This window comes from Mauremys mutica, chromosome 2, assembly GCF_020497125.1.
Source record: "Mauremys mutica isolate MM-2020 ecotype Southern chromosome 2, ASM2049712v1, whole genome shotgun sequence".
NCBI classification, from domain to species: Eukaryota; Metazoa; Chordata; order Testudines; family Geoemydidae; genus Mauremys; species Mauremys mutica.
The window spans coordinates 290,724,170-290,738,671 of record NC_059073.1 but is presented as its reverse complement, the minus strand read 5'-3'; the positions used below and the strand labels follow the sequence as shown (position 1 = coordinate 290,738,671).

Sequence of the window (14,502 nt, the reverse complement as noted above, 5' to 3'; positions counted from 1 at the left end):
CTCATCACTGAGCATCTGAGTGCCTCAAAATGGCTGAAAGAACGGAACCTTTCGAACAGGTGATTGAAATTCAGCCAGAAGTCTGAATGACTCTTCCCCTCCCCCTCGCACCAGTCAGGTGCCTCTAAATCAGGATCGAAGCCTGTTGGCAGGACAAAGTGGGATGGGGGCAGCTTGCATGGCCTCTGCCCTTGTTGGACAGTATCTTCATGGGCTAGGGCTCTGTGTGAAACTGGTCTACATTTTTCTGCAGAGTTGATTACTTGGGCCTAGAGGTCTCAGCGGAGATCAGGGCCCCCTTGTGCTAGGGGCTGTACAAAGCACAGACTAAGAGGCGGTCTCTGCCCTGAAGAATGTGAAATCTAAAGAGACATGACAGACTACAGAGAGAGGAACGGGAGTCTTATTACTGCCATTTTAAAGATGGATACATGAGGCACAGGGAGGTAACTGGCAAATCTTGGCCCCGTAGAAATCAATGAGAGTTTTGCCATTGACTTCAACAGAGCCAGGATTTCACTCTTAAGTGACGGACCCAAGGGCACACAGAAAGTATGGGCAGAGGCAGGAATTTCACTCAGAAATCATGACTTCTAGCTTTGCTATAAGGCCATCCTTTCTCTCCAGCTACCAATGGCCAAGCCATTAGACCGTCTATGACCTGTGTTTGTTTCTTTGCAGTCCTTCATCAGGCCTTGTATTTCCTGATTGCTACTGTATTGCCATGATCTCAATCTGAAGGAAACAAGGAAGGAAATTCCTCTTGTTTTTCCTGAAACACCAGCAAAGCTTTGAAGGAAATGCAAACAACTGAATAACTTCTAAGTTACCAGTGCAGTGGAGGGACTTCAAGCCCCTTAGACCCAGAACTGTCTGAGAGCCCATCCAGAAAATGCAAAACTCTGTCCGGAAACGGATGACAAGCCAGTGCAGGGACTGAAAAAGCAGCCAAGTGTGCAATAGGAACCCACAGAGACTAAACGGAAACAACCCACAGAATATGTTTGCACGGTAAATAGTTGCATTTGTAAATAGCCCTGTAGAACCTCATGAAGAAGCATTCTCTTTACAAGGACAAACATCTATTCAGCTCTTTGTCGTCTACTAATTGGGCTTTAAATTAAATGCAATGGGGTTGCTGGAAATCAACCACTTGAACTATCTGAACTGTGTCTTCCATCCTGCAGTTTTATTTCAAATGATCATTGTGTGGTCTTGGCACTTTGCTCTTTCCAATGCACAGAAGGAACCACCAGAGCCAGTTGGAGAATTTCTGTCAACACCAAATTTTAACAAGGGAAGAAAATAAAAAATGATTTCCCAGATCAGCTCTACTAATTACATGTATTAGCCCATTTACTTCAGAAGGTTCCAAATGCAGAAGGCCTGATTCTCCTCTCACTCACACTGCTCTATCACGTGATTCGTAAGTCAGAAGAATCAAGGCCATTCGGCCTGATTCAAAGCTCTCTGAAGTCAATGGAAAGACTCTTGAATTCAATATGCTGGAAACACCTTGATTCTTAGAGGACAGGTGCTCAGCACTGTCTGAAAATCAGGCCCCTTTATGACGTGTCAAGTCAGAGCCCCCAAAGTTGAGCCCCCACCCCAAAATCACTGGTCACTTGTAAATCCTGACCTATGTGTTTATTTTATTTAAAAGTTTGGGATAACAGGCTGGGTTTCTTTCTTCCAGCAGCCTACTTTTGGCTCCTGTCCCCCTCGCCACCCCAAATCAAATCCGGTACTCACCACAATAGCTACCAGGAGGGGCACCTGAAATATCCATTGTAAATTGCTGGCACTCAAGTCCCAACACCTAGGAAGAGATTGGCAACACGTCAGTAAATCCTCATCTGCCCAGGCAAATAGCCCCAATGTCTGAAAACGGGAACCCTTCAATGCCCTATGCATGTGCGGAACCAACCCAACCCCAACCCAAGCCATCCCTTCCCCATCTCATCAGCAATGATCGGCATCAAAACGTTTGCTTTTAAAAAGCAATTTTAAATGTATTTTAAATCTTAGGCCCAGCTCCTCAAAGGTATTTAGTGCTTAAGATGCACTGAAAGCTGTGGAAGTTGGGCATTACTCTTAGCAGATTTCAGGGACTTGCTCTTTTAGCATTGTCAAGGCTTGTGTCCAATCCTCTTTGAACTGGAATTCTGCACCCTAGTCTGTCATGGCCAGGGTGCAGCAAGCCGGATTGGGATTCGCTTCCTTAGGCCTGGCCTACACACAGAAGTTGCACTGATCTCACTAAAGGCGGAATTTTAAACCAGTACAAAGCCCTGTGTGGACATACTTAAACTGGTTTAAAACTGGTTCCATCAGTTTAGCTTGTGCTTTCAAATTTACCAACACTAGTCATTAATTACACAGGCTTAAATTAAAGTTAAGAGTGTCCACAGAGGGCTTTAACTCAACTGGTTTTAAAAATCATACCTATAGTTAATGGTTTGTGTGTAGACGAGGCCCAAGTGAATGCTGCGGTGGTAGAAGTTGCTGCCCTGGCTTACCCTGCAGGATGAAGCGCTCTGTTGAGAACAGCTGCGTGTATCTCCTCATTCTGTTCTGCCAACGAGTCTCAACCCTACTCTGCAGGAGATTCATTCTCCTGGCCTAGCACATCCTTGGCTTCTCTGCTTTGGCTGCCCATAAGGGGAGGGGGCATTGATTGAGGTGGTGGGTTTTCTGATGTGGTCACCTCTCTGCTGGGAACTCGACGGAGGCCTCCAAAGATATTTTATATAGGCCCCTGAGTGAGCCCGTCTGATGGTAATCATGGCTTCACACCGCCGCTGCTGTGGACTGGATGTGCTCCAGCAATCAAGAAATGAAAGGGTCTGTAGCCCTCTGCTGGCACCACACCACAGCAGTGGTTTTCACGTCCGGGGCCAGCGTCTGTTCCGTGCGGATGTTTGAGGAGAGCAAATAAAAGGGGTGGCGAAAGCCCCGACAGGAGCGGAAGGTTTTTACACGGACAAGTGTTTGCAAATGCCCCGCGTCAAGGTGACGAGGGATACGTTGTCCTCTAATGAGCTGAGTCACATGCAGTAGGGCGTGCAGTTAGGTTAACCTTTGCTCGTAGGATAGGAACGTACTTGTAGATATGGATGTATATCGTGCATGCAAACTATGTTGCACAGCACGATATCAGGTTCAGTTCCATCTTAAAACCAGGAACTATTGGGTGGGGGAGGGTGGGAACTACAGCCACCCCCCCACCCAGTGCCCTGAGAGGCTTTGACTGAAAAGGTGGCAAATTTCAGAAGTTAGTGTTAAGTATGTTCAGCTTATGCTGAAATTGGCAATGGGTTTGGGGGTGAGCATAGAGTAGCTTCCTTGTGCTATTTCAACTGGCTAGTGTGTCAGACCAACACCTGTCTGGGATAATCTAGGTATGCCTAATCCCCACCAATGGGGGGATGAGTAAAATGACCTCTCAAGGTCCTTTTCAGCCCTACATTTCTATGACTCTATGTGCAGTACTGATCTCAAAAGGTTTCAATGTCTGTAGAGCAGTGGCGGGCAACCTACAGCCCGCAGGCCGCACCCAGCCCATCAGGGTAATCTGCTGGCGAGCCACCAGACAGTTTGTTTACATTTGCATGGCCGCCCACAGCTCCCAGTGGTCGCGGTTCGCCGTTCCTGGCCAATCGGAGCTGCGGAAAGTGGCGTGGGCCACAAGGACGTGCTGGCCGCCACTTCCCACAGCTCCCATTGGCCGGAAACGGTGAACCATGGCCACTGGGAGCTGCGGGAGGCCGTGCAAATGTAAACAAACTGGCAGCCCACCAGCAGATTACCCTGATGGGCCGCTGGTTGCCCACCGCTGCTGTAGAGGAAGGAGAAAAAGTACTAAATATGATGAAGAATGGTAAAGCAACTGGTGAAGATAAGTGCTGATATGTTCAATGCAGCCGGAGATATTGGAATCAAGTGGCTTCACAGGTTACTACGTGTTTGCTGAGATCAACCTAGGTTATCTGATGAGTGGAGAACAAGATCGACTGTGCCTTTTTGGAGGGGTAAAGGTGACCCAAATACCTATTGAGGCATCGCCCTGTTAAGACAGCCTCTTAAAGTCCTTGAGAGAGTTTTGGAGGTCAGGTTGAGGTGCAAGGTGGAGGAAAACATAGGAGAGGAGCAGCATGGCTTTGGGAAGGGAAGGAGTACTATAGACATAGTATTTGCATTGAGATGTAAGTTTGACAACGTGATCAATGGAGGGCATAACTGCTATGTAGCATTTATTGAGCTTGGGAAAGCATCCAACAAACAAGAGGAAGTACTTTTTCACACTCTGCACAACTAATCTGAGGAACTCCTTGCCATGGGATGCCATGAGGGCCAAAAATATAACTGGGTTCAAAAAAGAACTAGATAAGTTCATAAAGGATAGGTCCATCAATGGCTATTAGTCAAGATGGTCAGGGACACAACCCCATGCTCGGAGTGACCCTAAACCTCTGACTACCAGAAGCTTGGAGGTGAAGATGGGGTGGACCACTCCATAATTGCTCTGTTCTGTACACTCCCCCTGAAGCTCTGATATGGGCCACTGTTGGAGACAGGATATTGGGCAAGGTGGACCATGGTGTGATCTGATATGGCGGCTCTTATGACTCGGTTCTTTGGGGGTTGGTGTTTGGAGTATTGAGATGGGTGGGAGGGGAACTTCAAGAAGTGGAGATGATAGAGGAACTGTACTGAGGGTCAAGAGCTAAGCGGGTAACAAACATGGAGTTTCAGAGATTTTTGAGGTGACAGGGGGATTGAGACAAGGTAGTGTGCGGAGTCCACTTCTCTTCATCCTAATTAGGGAGTTAATTAGTCAGAGAACCAAGCCTGTGGAGACACAGAGAAAACTAATGTACGCCGATCTGACCCATTTGGCTGACAGCAAAGAGGAAGTGGTAAATATGTTATCAGAATGGGTTGATGCTCCACCCACCCAAATCTGTGGTTGAAGACCACGGTTGAAGGTAAACACATAGAAAGCGGAAGTTGTGCAAGTAGGGAAAGTGGAAGAAGATCTGTTGATTTAAGTTTATGAAGAGAAGCTTAATCAGAAGAAAGAAGTTGTATGCTTGGGAAATACATATAGTGCTACTAGAGAGATAAAGATCTGGGGAACTGAACAGAAGAGCTCAGTGTGGGTGGGCGGCAGTGAAAAAGATGGCAGGAGTATTGTGGGACCGGCAATTAAGTAACAAACTGAAAGGAAAAGCGTGTGCTGCCTGTGTTTGTCCCTGCCTGCTCTATGGTTTGGAAACTGTGGGTCTTATGAAGATGGAAGAAGGGAAGAGACGGGTAGTAGAAAGTAATATGCTGAAGAGAACAGCGAGCAAGCAGAGGGTAGAGACTGTTCATGGAAGAAAGTATATTTGGGACTCTCAGTGAGATAGGCTGGAGAGCATACATTTGATGGGGGCTGGATGTCTGATAGGAATGCGAGGCAAACAACTAGCAAAGAAAGCATGGGAGGAATGGGACAGTCCGAAAGGACCTGGAAGAATAAGGATATGATGGAAAGACTGTCAAGAGAAGTTTGAAAATGAAAAGATTGTAACTCCAAGACCTATGAACCCGTGCCATGGACTGGAACGAATGGTGAAGAATCATGGGTGCCTCCGACCACGTGTAAATGGAAAAAGCAAGTGATGTGCAGTACTAACCTCTGCTGGATGGGATTGGAACTACTCAGATGTGTGTCATAAGCCCTGTAATGTACAACTGAATGGGTGATTCTCTTTTAGCTCAAGTGGTAGAGGTGCTGTTTGTGGAGTGCAATACCAACTGTTGGGGGGAGGAATCAAACCTGGGAACCTCTGGAGCTAAATGCATGAGCCTCAAGCCACATGGCAATTAGCTAAGGCTGCAGCAAATATATTAATTTCTAAGGGGTCTTGGTGCCACTAGAAGGGACAGAACACCACACCCAGGAGGTGTGTGGGTTACATGAGAATCATAGTTCTATCCCTGAGCTTAATGCAGACTTCCAAGTGGACCCAATGTGCCAGCTGTGAAGTTGTAGGTAACCACAAATTGGTTAAATTATTTAAAACTAAAGATGAGCCAGGAGAGTTACAACAGAACTACAGAATTTCATCCCCTGCTTGGTACATTTCCTGCCTTCATTTTAAGATTGCTTCAGATATGCAGCTTTATCTAGCTTCCCCCCCCCTGGGGTCTGTAATTCATCCACAAACCTCTCAGCTCCAAAAACGCAGCAAAGACATAACACAACAACAGGAGAAAAACAACACAGATTCCAACCAAGACTTACTCTGTGTCTGCTAGATTGGCCCTCACACTGGCCCACACTGTGACAATTACAGCAGGGAGTCCTGTAAACAAAAAAGTACTCATCAGTAAATACAATGTATAGCAAACTCAGTCCATTGCAAGCCAACTGCAGAGAGCTAGAGCTGGTGGGAGGGAAACTACTTAGAGGCGTCCCCCATGGCTCAAGTATAGTTTGGAGCCTAAGGGCTCAATCCTGGTTTCACCTCCAACTTCAGGGAACCACAGGTCTGGAATCAGACATAGACCCATATTCCATGTCTTGGTTCTATCCAGAACACAAATATGGATACCTCGGAGTTCTGGGGAAATTTGAATCGAGAGACACAAATGACTTAGGACAATTATTATTTATATTACAGTAGCAATGATCTTACTAGAGGTCTTAACTGAGTTGTGATTCCGTTGTGTTGGGCACTGTACATACCTATATGAACAGACTGCCCCTGCCCCAAAGAACTCACAAACTAACTTGGCAAGAAGGAGAAACGGCAGGAGACGAATGACTTTGCCAAGGATCATACAGCAGGACAGAGATGGGACCAGAACTCTGGATTTTCAACCCACTGGACCACACTATCTCTCTGGATAGAAAGCATCCTAACCTTTACATACCCGTCACACACATATCCAAGATGGCTGCTGGCAATCCCCTCAGACAGTGACAACCTCTCTACCTTCCACTGCTTCTGAGGCTCTTGAGACCTTCTCAAAAGTTTGGGAAGCCAGTAAGTTTCCAAGTAGGGCAGATCAGTTTGTATATTCATTTTTGTTTATAACCCTGTGGCACCAGAGTCAGATGGGAATGCAGCTTGGAGTCGGGGAGAGCACTTGTGCTGCCATTTTGGGTTACAGGTCATCTGGAGGCACTAGGCTCTGTGTGGCTATACAGTTCACATAGCCCTCTCACTGCTGCCTGTTGAAACTGGATTCAGCAGAAATCCTATGGGAGAGACCATCTTTGTGATAGTTCCAGGCTGATCTCCAAACCCAGGAGATAAGTAGAGCTAGCTGAAAAATTTCCACTGGAACAGTTTCAAGTTGCAACATGCTGATTTGACAAAAAATAAAACGTATTGCAGGAACATACTGAAGTGATCAAAACTTCTTTCCACATTAGTGTTTTGACTTTTATATTCATATAATACACAATCAAAATGATAACGTCAAAACAAAATATTTTTGGAATATTTCATTTTGCGAAAGTGCTGAGATTTTGACTTTTTGTCCTGATTCAGGACAAAATCTCAGCATTTCCTATGGGACAGAAATTCCCAATTTTGACCAGTTCTAGAGATAAGTATTAACTATGGAAATTAGGGGGCTAGGAGATTTTGCTGGACAAGTCACTCAGATTGCCAGGGTTCCTTCTTCTAATTTGATGCATCTTGACATTTTACCCATTGCAATTTGATCAAAGAAAGAGCTTTTTCTCAACTGGGATGGAGAAGAAGCTTCTTCCATCTGCCTCATGAATTAACGAAAGCTAAGACAACCCTGGGAAAATATGTTTAAAGCATAAAGGCCAAATTCACCTCTGGTCTAACCATGCTTATTTCAGTGGATTTACACCTGGCATTACTTTTTCCCTGTAAGAGCTAAGACAACACTGAATAGTGGAATATATTATTTTTTGTGTCCAATTCTAATTTCTTTATGCACCCAAATCCCCCATGGACTTCCCTGAAAACCCAGGATTGGGCCTATAAGAGTTTCCACAAATGGTAGTAAATAAGCCCCTTTCATAGGGGATCAGGGTTGGAAGGGACCTCAGGAGGTCATCTAGTCCAACCCCCTGCTCAAAGCAGGACCAGGCCCCAGATCCCTAAGTGGCCCCCTCAAAAATTTAGCTCATAACTCTATGTTTAGTAAAGCAATGCTCAAACCACTGAGCTATCCCTCCCCCCAAAACACTGAGGCTGGTTATTAATAATTATAAACTCTGTATAGCTTCTATGCTCTGTGGGGCCCAATTCAGGAAAGTCCTTATGTATGTGTTTAACTTTAAGCCCATTTCAGCTCCATTGAAGTCCACAGGATGTTAAACATGTGCTTAAGTAAGTGCTAAGTACTTTCCTGAATAGGGTGTGGGGCAGAGACTCTCTCTCACTATGACCTTGTCTACATTTGCCTATGCTCGCGGCAGCATGTAGGGTCCATGTAGCTACAAGCCCCAGGAAAAGGCAGGCGGTGTCCACACACACTGGGGTGTGTAGCTACAGGCAGCGGGGAAAGGCTCCGGCAGCGGGACACTACAGTGTTAGACCTAGCAATGCAGACATGGGAGGCAGTGCTTGGGTGTGCAGAGAGATGTGTAGGGTAGAGGGGGTTCAGACATGTAGGGCACCCTACTCTACTCAGCTGTTCATCACTGTCCATACTACTGTTTACACCAGTGCTAGATGGGTGTGTAGTGTTTGTACTCTACACGCTGCCCTATATGTATATACAGAGCCTTATACAGTGGGGCCCCGATCTTGGTTGGCGCCTCTAAATGCTACTGTGATACAATCATACATAATAAAACACTGGGCCTCGTTCCACTCTGGTGGAACTCCTCTGGCTACAATGGCACTGCAAGAGGGATGCATTTGGAGCAAGCTGAATAGACCATGCTCTACAGTTACATACGGTGGTTAACATTAAAAAAAAAGAAATATTTAACTTATGGCCCTAATAATTTGTGACCCTATTGCATTCTACGTCTAGGAAAGTTGGAGACTTTTTATAAGGTCAACTAAATACTTCCTTTTCAGGGTAAACCACTATCTATGGAAGATATGGGCAGGGAAACCTCAATTTTACGAACCATGGGCCATCTCCTCAGCTATTGTAAACTGGTGTCACTCCATTGCGGTCATTGGAGCTATGCCCATTTACGGTGCTGGAAGTCTGGCCCCATTTTGAGTGTGTCTACCTGGCAGCTGGGAGCGAGTCTCCAAGACTGGGGAGACAGCCTCACGTTACCACACTAACAATAGCCATGTGGATGTTCCGGCAGAAATTCGGGAGCTCACCTGACCTCCTCGGCTTGAGAGACTGAGAATATCTCGCAACCCAAACCAGAATGTTCACCCATTAGCTCTTGTGGCTCTGTCACCCAAGCCCTGACCAGTGAAGTTGTAGGTGAGAATCTGCTGCCCAAGCTGCAACACCGACACTGCTATTTTTAGTACATCAGCCTGAGCACTGCTAGAGTGGGTTTGTCTACCTGGACTGAGAAGCTCCCACCTGCAGTCAGGGGCGGCTCCGGGCACCAGGGCACCAAGCGCGTGCCTGGGGCAGCAAGCCGTAGGGGGCGGCCTGCCGGTCGCCGTGAGGGCGGCAGTTAGGCTGCCTTCGGCGGCATGCCTGCGAGAGGTCCGCTGGTCCCGCGGTTTCAGTGGCAATTTGGTGGTGGGTACGCTGAAGGCGCGGGACCAGCAGAACTCCTGCAGGCATGCTGCCAAATCCGAGTTACCAGCGGACCTCCTGCAGGTGCACCGCCGAATAGGTGTTACCAGCGGACTTCCTGTAGGCATGCCGCCGAATCCGCATTACCAGCAGACCTCCCGCAGGCGCGCCACTGAAGCCTGCCTCACTGCCGTGCTTGGGGTGGCGAAATACATAGAGCCGCCCCTGCCTGCAGTGTAGACACACCTTGTAAAACTCGATTCAGAACCCATAGAAGTCAATGGGTTCCACAAACGTTAATGGGGTTTGGATCAGGAACACACAGTTTTATAAATATGAATAAACAATATTAATACCTAGCTCTTATATAGCTCTGTTCAGCAGTGGATCTCAAAACACTTTACAAATGAGGTAAATACCATTATCCCCATATTACAGATGGGGAAACTTGAGGCATGGAACAGGGAAATGACTTGACCAAGGTCATTCCACAGGCTAATGGCAGAGCCAAGAATAGACCCAAAGTCTCCTGAATCCTATTTCAATGCTTTATCCCCAAGGCCACACTAAATAAATACAGACACAGGCTCTGTGGGCCAAATTCTACTTTCAGCTGCCTCAGTGTAAGCTTGTAGTAACTCCACTGTCTTCAGTGAAGTTACTCTGGCTTTACTCCACTCTAGGATTTTAAATTACTTTTCCTTTTCTCCTCTTCTTCCCCATTCTTTGTCAATGGCAAAATGGAAAAAAGGAGCAGGGACAGGAGAGAGAAAAGGGGGAAAAAAAAGAAAATTGTGGGATGGGGAAAGGAAAATGAAAAATTTAAAAAGCAAATAAGTTTGAAAACAAACATTTTCAAAACGGAAAAAAAATTGATACAAAATGGGACACAATTTGAAAGGAGTCCCCTTTTCAAATGTGTAAAATGAAAAGTACTTTGACAACATTTTGCATAATCCCCCCCTCCCTTTTTTTTGACCATCTCGATTTTACATTGGTGTAAAGGAGACAGAATTTGGACTTGCAGGTTCTTCCCAAAGGCCATGGCTATTTGTTCAAATCATTTCAAAGAAAAAAAGAAACCTATGTTATAAATCATAAGAGCCTGGACCCTTGGGTTCCCTACAGTATCTCTTTAACTCCACTTTCTGCTGGGTCTCAATTGGCCTCTCCCACCAGCAGTTATTATGGTCATCACGCGGACGCCCAATCTGAAATCCCTGGGGACTGATTTTAAGTGGTGCCAAGCTCCCACAGCTTCCAGGAACATCGGTGGGAGCAGTGGGCGCTCAGCCTACTCTAAAAACCAGGCACAATGTCAGGACCCAGAATTAGAAGACACGCTCAAAAACTTGGCCGTATGTGTCAGCCGGCAGGTGGCGTGGGCAGTGAAAGCCACAGAGGATGAACTGTTCTTGCAGCTGGCGAACCAGCCAAGAAGGGCAAGCCTCACAAAAACAATTTGGTCTCTGCACTCGTGCACACGTCCACCCACACCCCAGCCCTGCATGTGTAGCCAGCATTCCACAGGTAGAGTCCCACAGGGTGGCGATGCTGTCATTGACGTCTACAGTATCCACATTGTATGCGCTGTGCATGCCCAATCAATACACACAGTGTGTACAATGCAGGTTCTATAAAGTCAGGTCTCTCCCCTTGAGCTGGAAAAAGTGCAAACATCTCAGGCTAGGCAAAATCCTCTCCCCACTACCACAGCCCCATTCCAACAAAGAGACGCCCCCGGATGAACAAAAAGACTCCACACACACACCCCTGAGTCCTGCATGATGAAGAGCTAAGGATCCTGACTCTACCACAGTTCAGAAAGGGAGATGGCATTGGAGTGCTGGGATGAACTGTATCTGTTCACAGGCCTATAGGGGCATCTCTAGTCCATGCTATTGTGCTATCTTCTGAGTGATCTGTAACACCAAACCACACATGGTCAGTAAAGGGCAGATTATACACCCTTCACTGAGTCATGCTTGTGTAATGCCAACAGACCCTGGTTGTCAGCAGACAGGATTGAACCTGCAACCTCAATGCATGAGCATCTACTGCTAGAGAGCAAACTCCTCCCCCTCTCTCTCTCTCTGTCCCCCACCATGGGACAGAACACCACACCCAGGAGGTGTGTGGGTTACACTTGCTCATGCAAGGAGCCCATTAGGAGGAAGTGCTCCTCAGTGTGACTAAGGGTTGCCCTAATGATCTTGTGTCTCTACTAGTTGGAGTGTTAACCATAGTGTTCTGGGCTATGATAGTAATAATTGCATTCAATGTATGGAGAAGAGCCTCTCTTCCCTGTCCTCTGCTCCAGTAGCAGGAGTAGTTATTCTTCATTTCCCTGCCTACAAGCAGTTGAGTAACATCACTGGCACTGAAGAGATGCTCAAGGCTGCTCTAAGTTGGGCCAGACCTTTCTGCATTTCGCTTGCAATCACTTTGGGGGCAGGGATAGTCTCTCGCTGGGATTCTGATCCTGGTTGGTGCCTTTCTGTGCTCCTCTAACAGCAATAACTCTCAGTCTATTTTAGGTTTTCCTATTGCACTCACCCTCATTGTGTCTAAGTGCTGTGAGGTCCAGGTACCAGGGACAATTAAAAAGTTGTGAATAAAATACAACCGAAATAGTTTGATTTTCTACAGTTATTGGTCATGCTCCTCGGACTTCCTTTATATAGCAGCTGCAGAGAACCCGAAGCTTCTTGGTGAATTTATTGACACAAGTAAAATCTTTTTTTCCCCCTAGATGTCTGCAAGAAACAAGTTCCTTCTGTCACCTTTGTATCCTCTTTACTACAAGAAGGGGCAGATCCTTCTACTGACCAGAGCTCAGTGAAATTTTTCAGCAGAAACGTTTTTTCAGTGAAAAATGGGGATTTGGGTTAACAAAACTTTTTGTAAATTCATGTTGAGTTCATCAAATTGTTTCGGATGAAAAAAAATGACAAATTCCTCCACAAATCTATCCATTTAAATATTTTTTTTATTTGACACCACTTTCCGTTTTGAAATTTCCTTCAGTTTAATTTTAAAACAGTAAAAAATAAATTAAAAAAGGAAGCTTAAAATCAAAAGAAAACATTTGATTTCAGGCTGAATGAAACATTCTGTGTGACCCAAAATGAATTTTTTTTTCATTTTTTTGATTTGCTGAAAATTTTCCAAAAAAAATATCTCATTTTCAAGTCAATCCCAAACAATTTTTTTTTACTCAGTTTTTTGGAACTGCTAGTGACCTGAAAAAACCAACTATTCCACTATTGACAACAACTTATGCCAGCTGAGGCTCTGGACTGTAAAATCTCCTTCGGATAAGTCTTGGATCTAACATCAGAGAGCAAATTGGTGTTTTGGTTCCTTCAGCATAAATTGATTTATGGTGAACAGTTTGGATTTTCCTAGAAATCTCCACGGTATTACAAAGCCTCAGATGTTTGTTCTTATATAAGCAAAGGATCTCAGATCTTGGGGCAAACTTCTCCCTTATGTACCGATGTGAACATCGCAGTTATTTATCGCTGGTTCTACATTGGTCTTCACTGTGGTATGGGCAGGATCCAGTGCCCGCTGTATTGAATTGGAGTCTTTCCACTGACTTCAGAGGGCACTGGACTTCTGAATGCCCAAAAGTTATCAAAGCCATGTGTATGTGTATTTTTTTTAATCATGCTAATCCAAATAAAGCAAAACCAAATGCAATTGGAGGAAATCATCCGTTCTCATTCCAGAGGAATTTAATTAAACAGCCACGAATGTTTGGAGTCAAATGGATAGTGACAGGTGTGCCTTTAGCATTGTGAGTTGCTCAATAAGTTGATGATACTTTGGCAGTGATCAGAAGTGTTAATGAAAGGATCCGATGCCCGTTTGACTGGGTTTTTTTTGGCTACTTCGGCATGATTAGCAATGTTGCTTTGTGCTAAACGTGTGGCATTATTTCTACCGAATCACCCCTATTGCTAGGATTTGCACTAGGAAATCATTTCCCAGGCCTGCTCTGTACCAAGCATTTCAGTTTAATAGTAAGCGGCAGCATAAATTCGGTGCAATTCTCTCAGAAGTAAAATAGACATAACACTAAATGATTAAGGTGCCTCTGCTACTCCAGTACTTTGAAGAGTTTTTAAATATGTGAGTCCAAAGAATTCTCAGTCGAATAGCAGTTGGAAGAGGAATTGTCCTATAGAGGATGTTTGGAAATCCCACTAGCCAATGCATCATTTCTTCAACTTCCACTAGAGAAAGCCAGGCTTTCATAGCCTTTGCAACGCTGACACCCCTAAGACCCCTGGATCTCGACACAAACCGCTACCACCTGAGCTCAAAGGCCGAGCTCAGTAGCAAAGCTGTAGCAGGCTTATCAACTGCTATGTGGCTTAGCCACCACTAGAGGGGGACAGAGTTCCACACCGCGTGGGAGTGACATACACGTTACACCTTGAATGTTGACTATCTGGCTAGTTGGGAGATCCAATGGTATAGAAACCACAGGTGGAAATGGCCAAGTACATACAGTGTCAAGGCAAGATTGTGGCCTACAGTATATTCTCCAGGGCTTTGTCCAGTGCATTTTTGTAAAACAAGGTCTCTGCTGTTTCGCTTGAGAAACTCGAATAGATACCACCCTCGAGAAGCTTTCCCTGCTGGATGTTCCTTTGCTCATGTACTGCACCCCATTATGTCTCGTTATACCCGTGAGCGCCATCTTAAACATCTCCTCTTCTCCCTCGGTGTTTCCACCCATCAGACGCTTGCAGGCAGTTATTGCCCTGCCCTCAAACGATCTGCACCTCA

General features: G+C 45.6%; 1 protein-coding gene across 3 annotated transcripts in view; it reads right to left on the bottom strand.

The window, feature by feature from the left end:
- PTH1R (parathyroid hormone 1 receptor) overlaps positions 1–14,502 on the bottom strand; it is a 171,894-nt gene that overhangs the window by 18,878 nt on the left and 138,514 nt on the right. For all 3 annotated transcript variants that reach the window (XM_045005775.1, XM_045005776.1, XM_045005777.1), the window contains 2 exons: positions 6,293–6,353; positions 1,753–1,819 (listed from right to left, as the gene is read on the bottom strand). In XM_045005775.1, the coding sequence (XP_044861710.1) occupies positions 1,753–1,819; positions 6,293–6,353 (128 nt within the window). The remainder of the gene's footprint in view (positions 1–1,752; positions 1,820–6,292; positions 6,354–14,502) is intronic.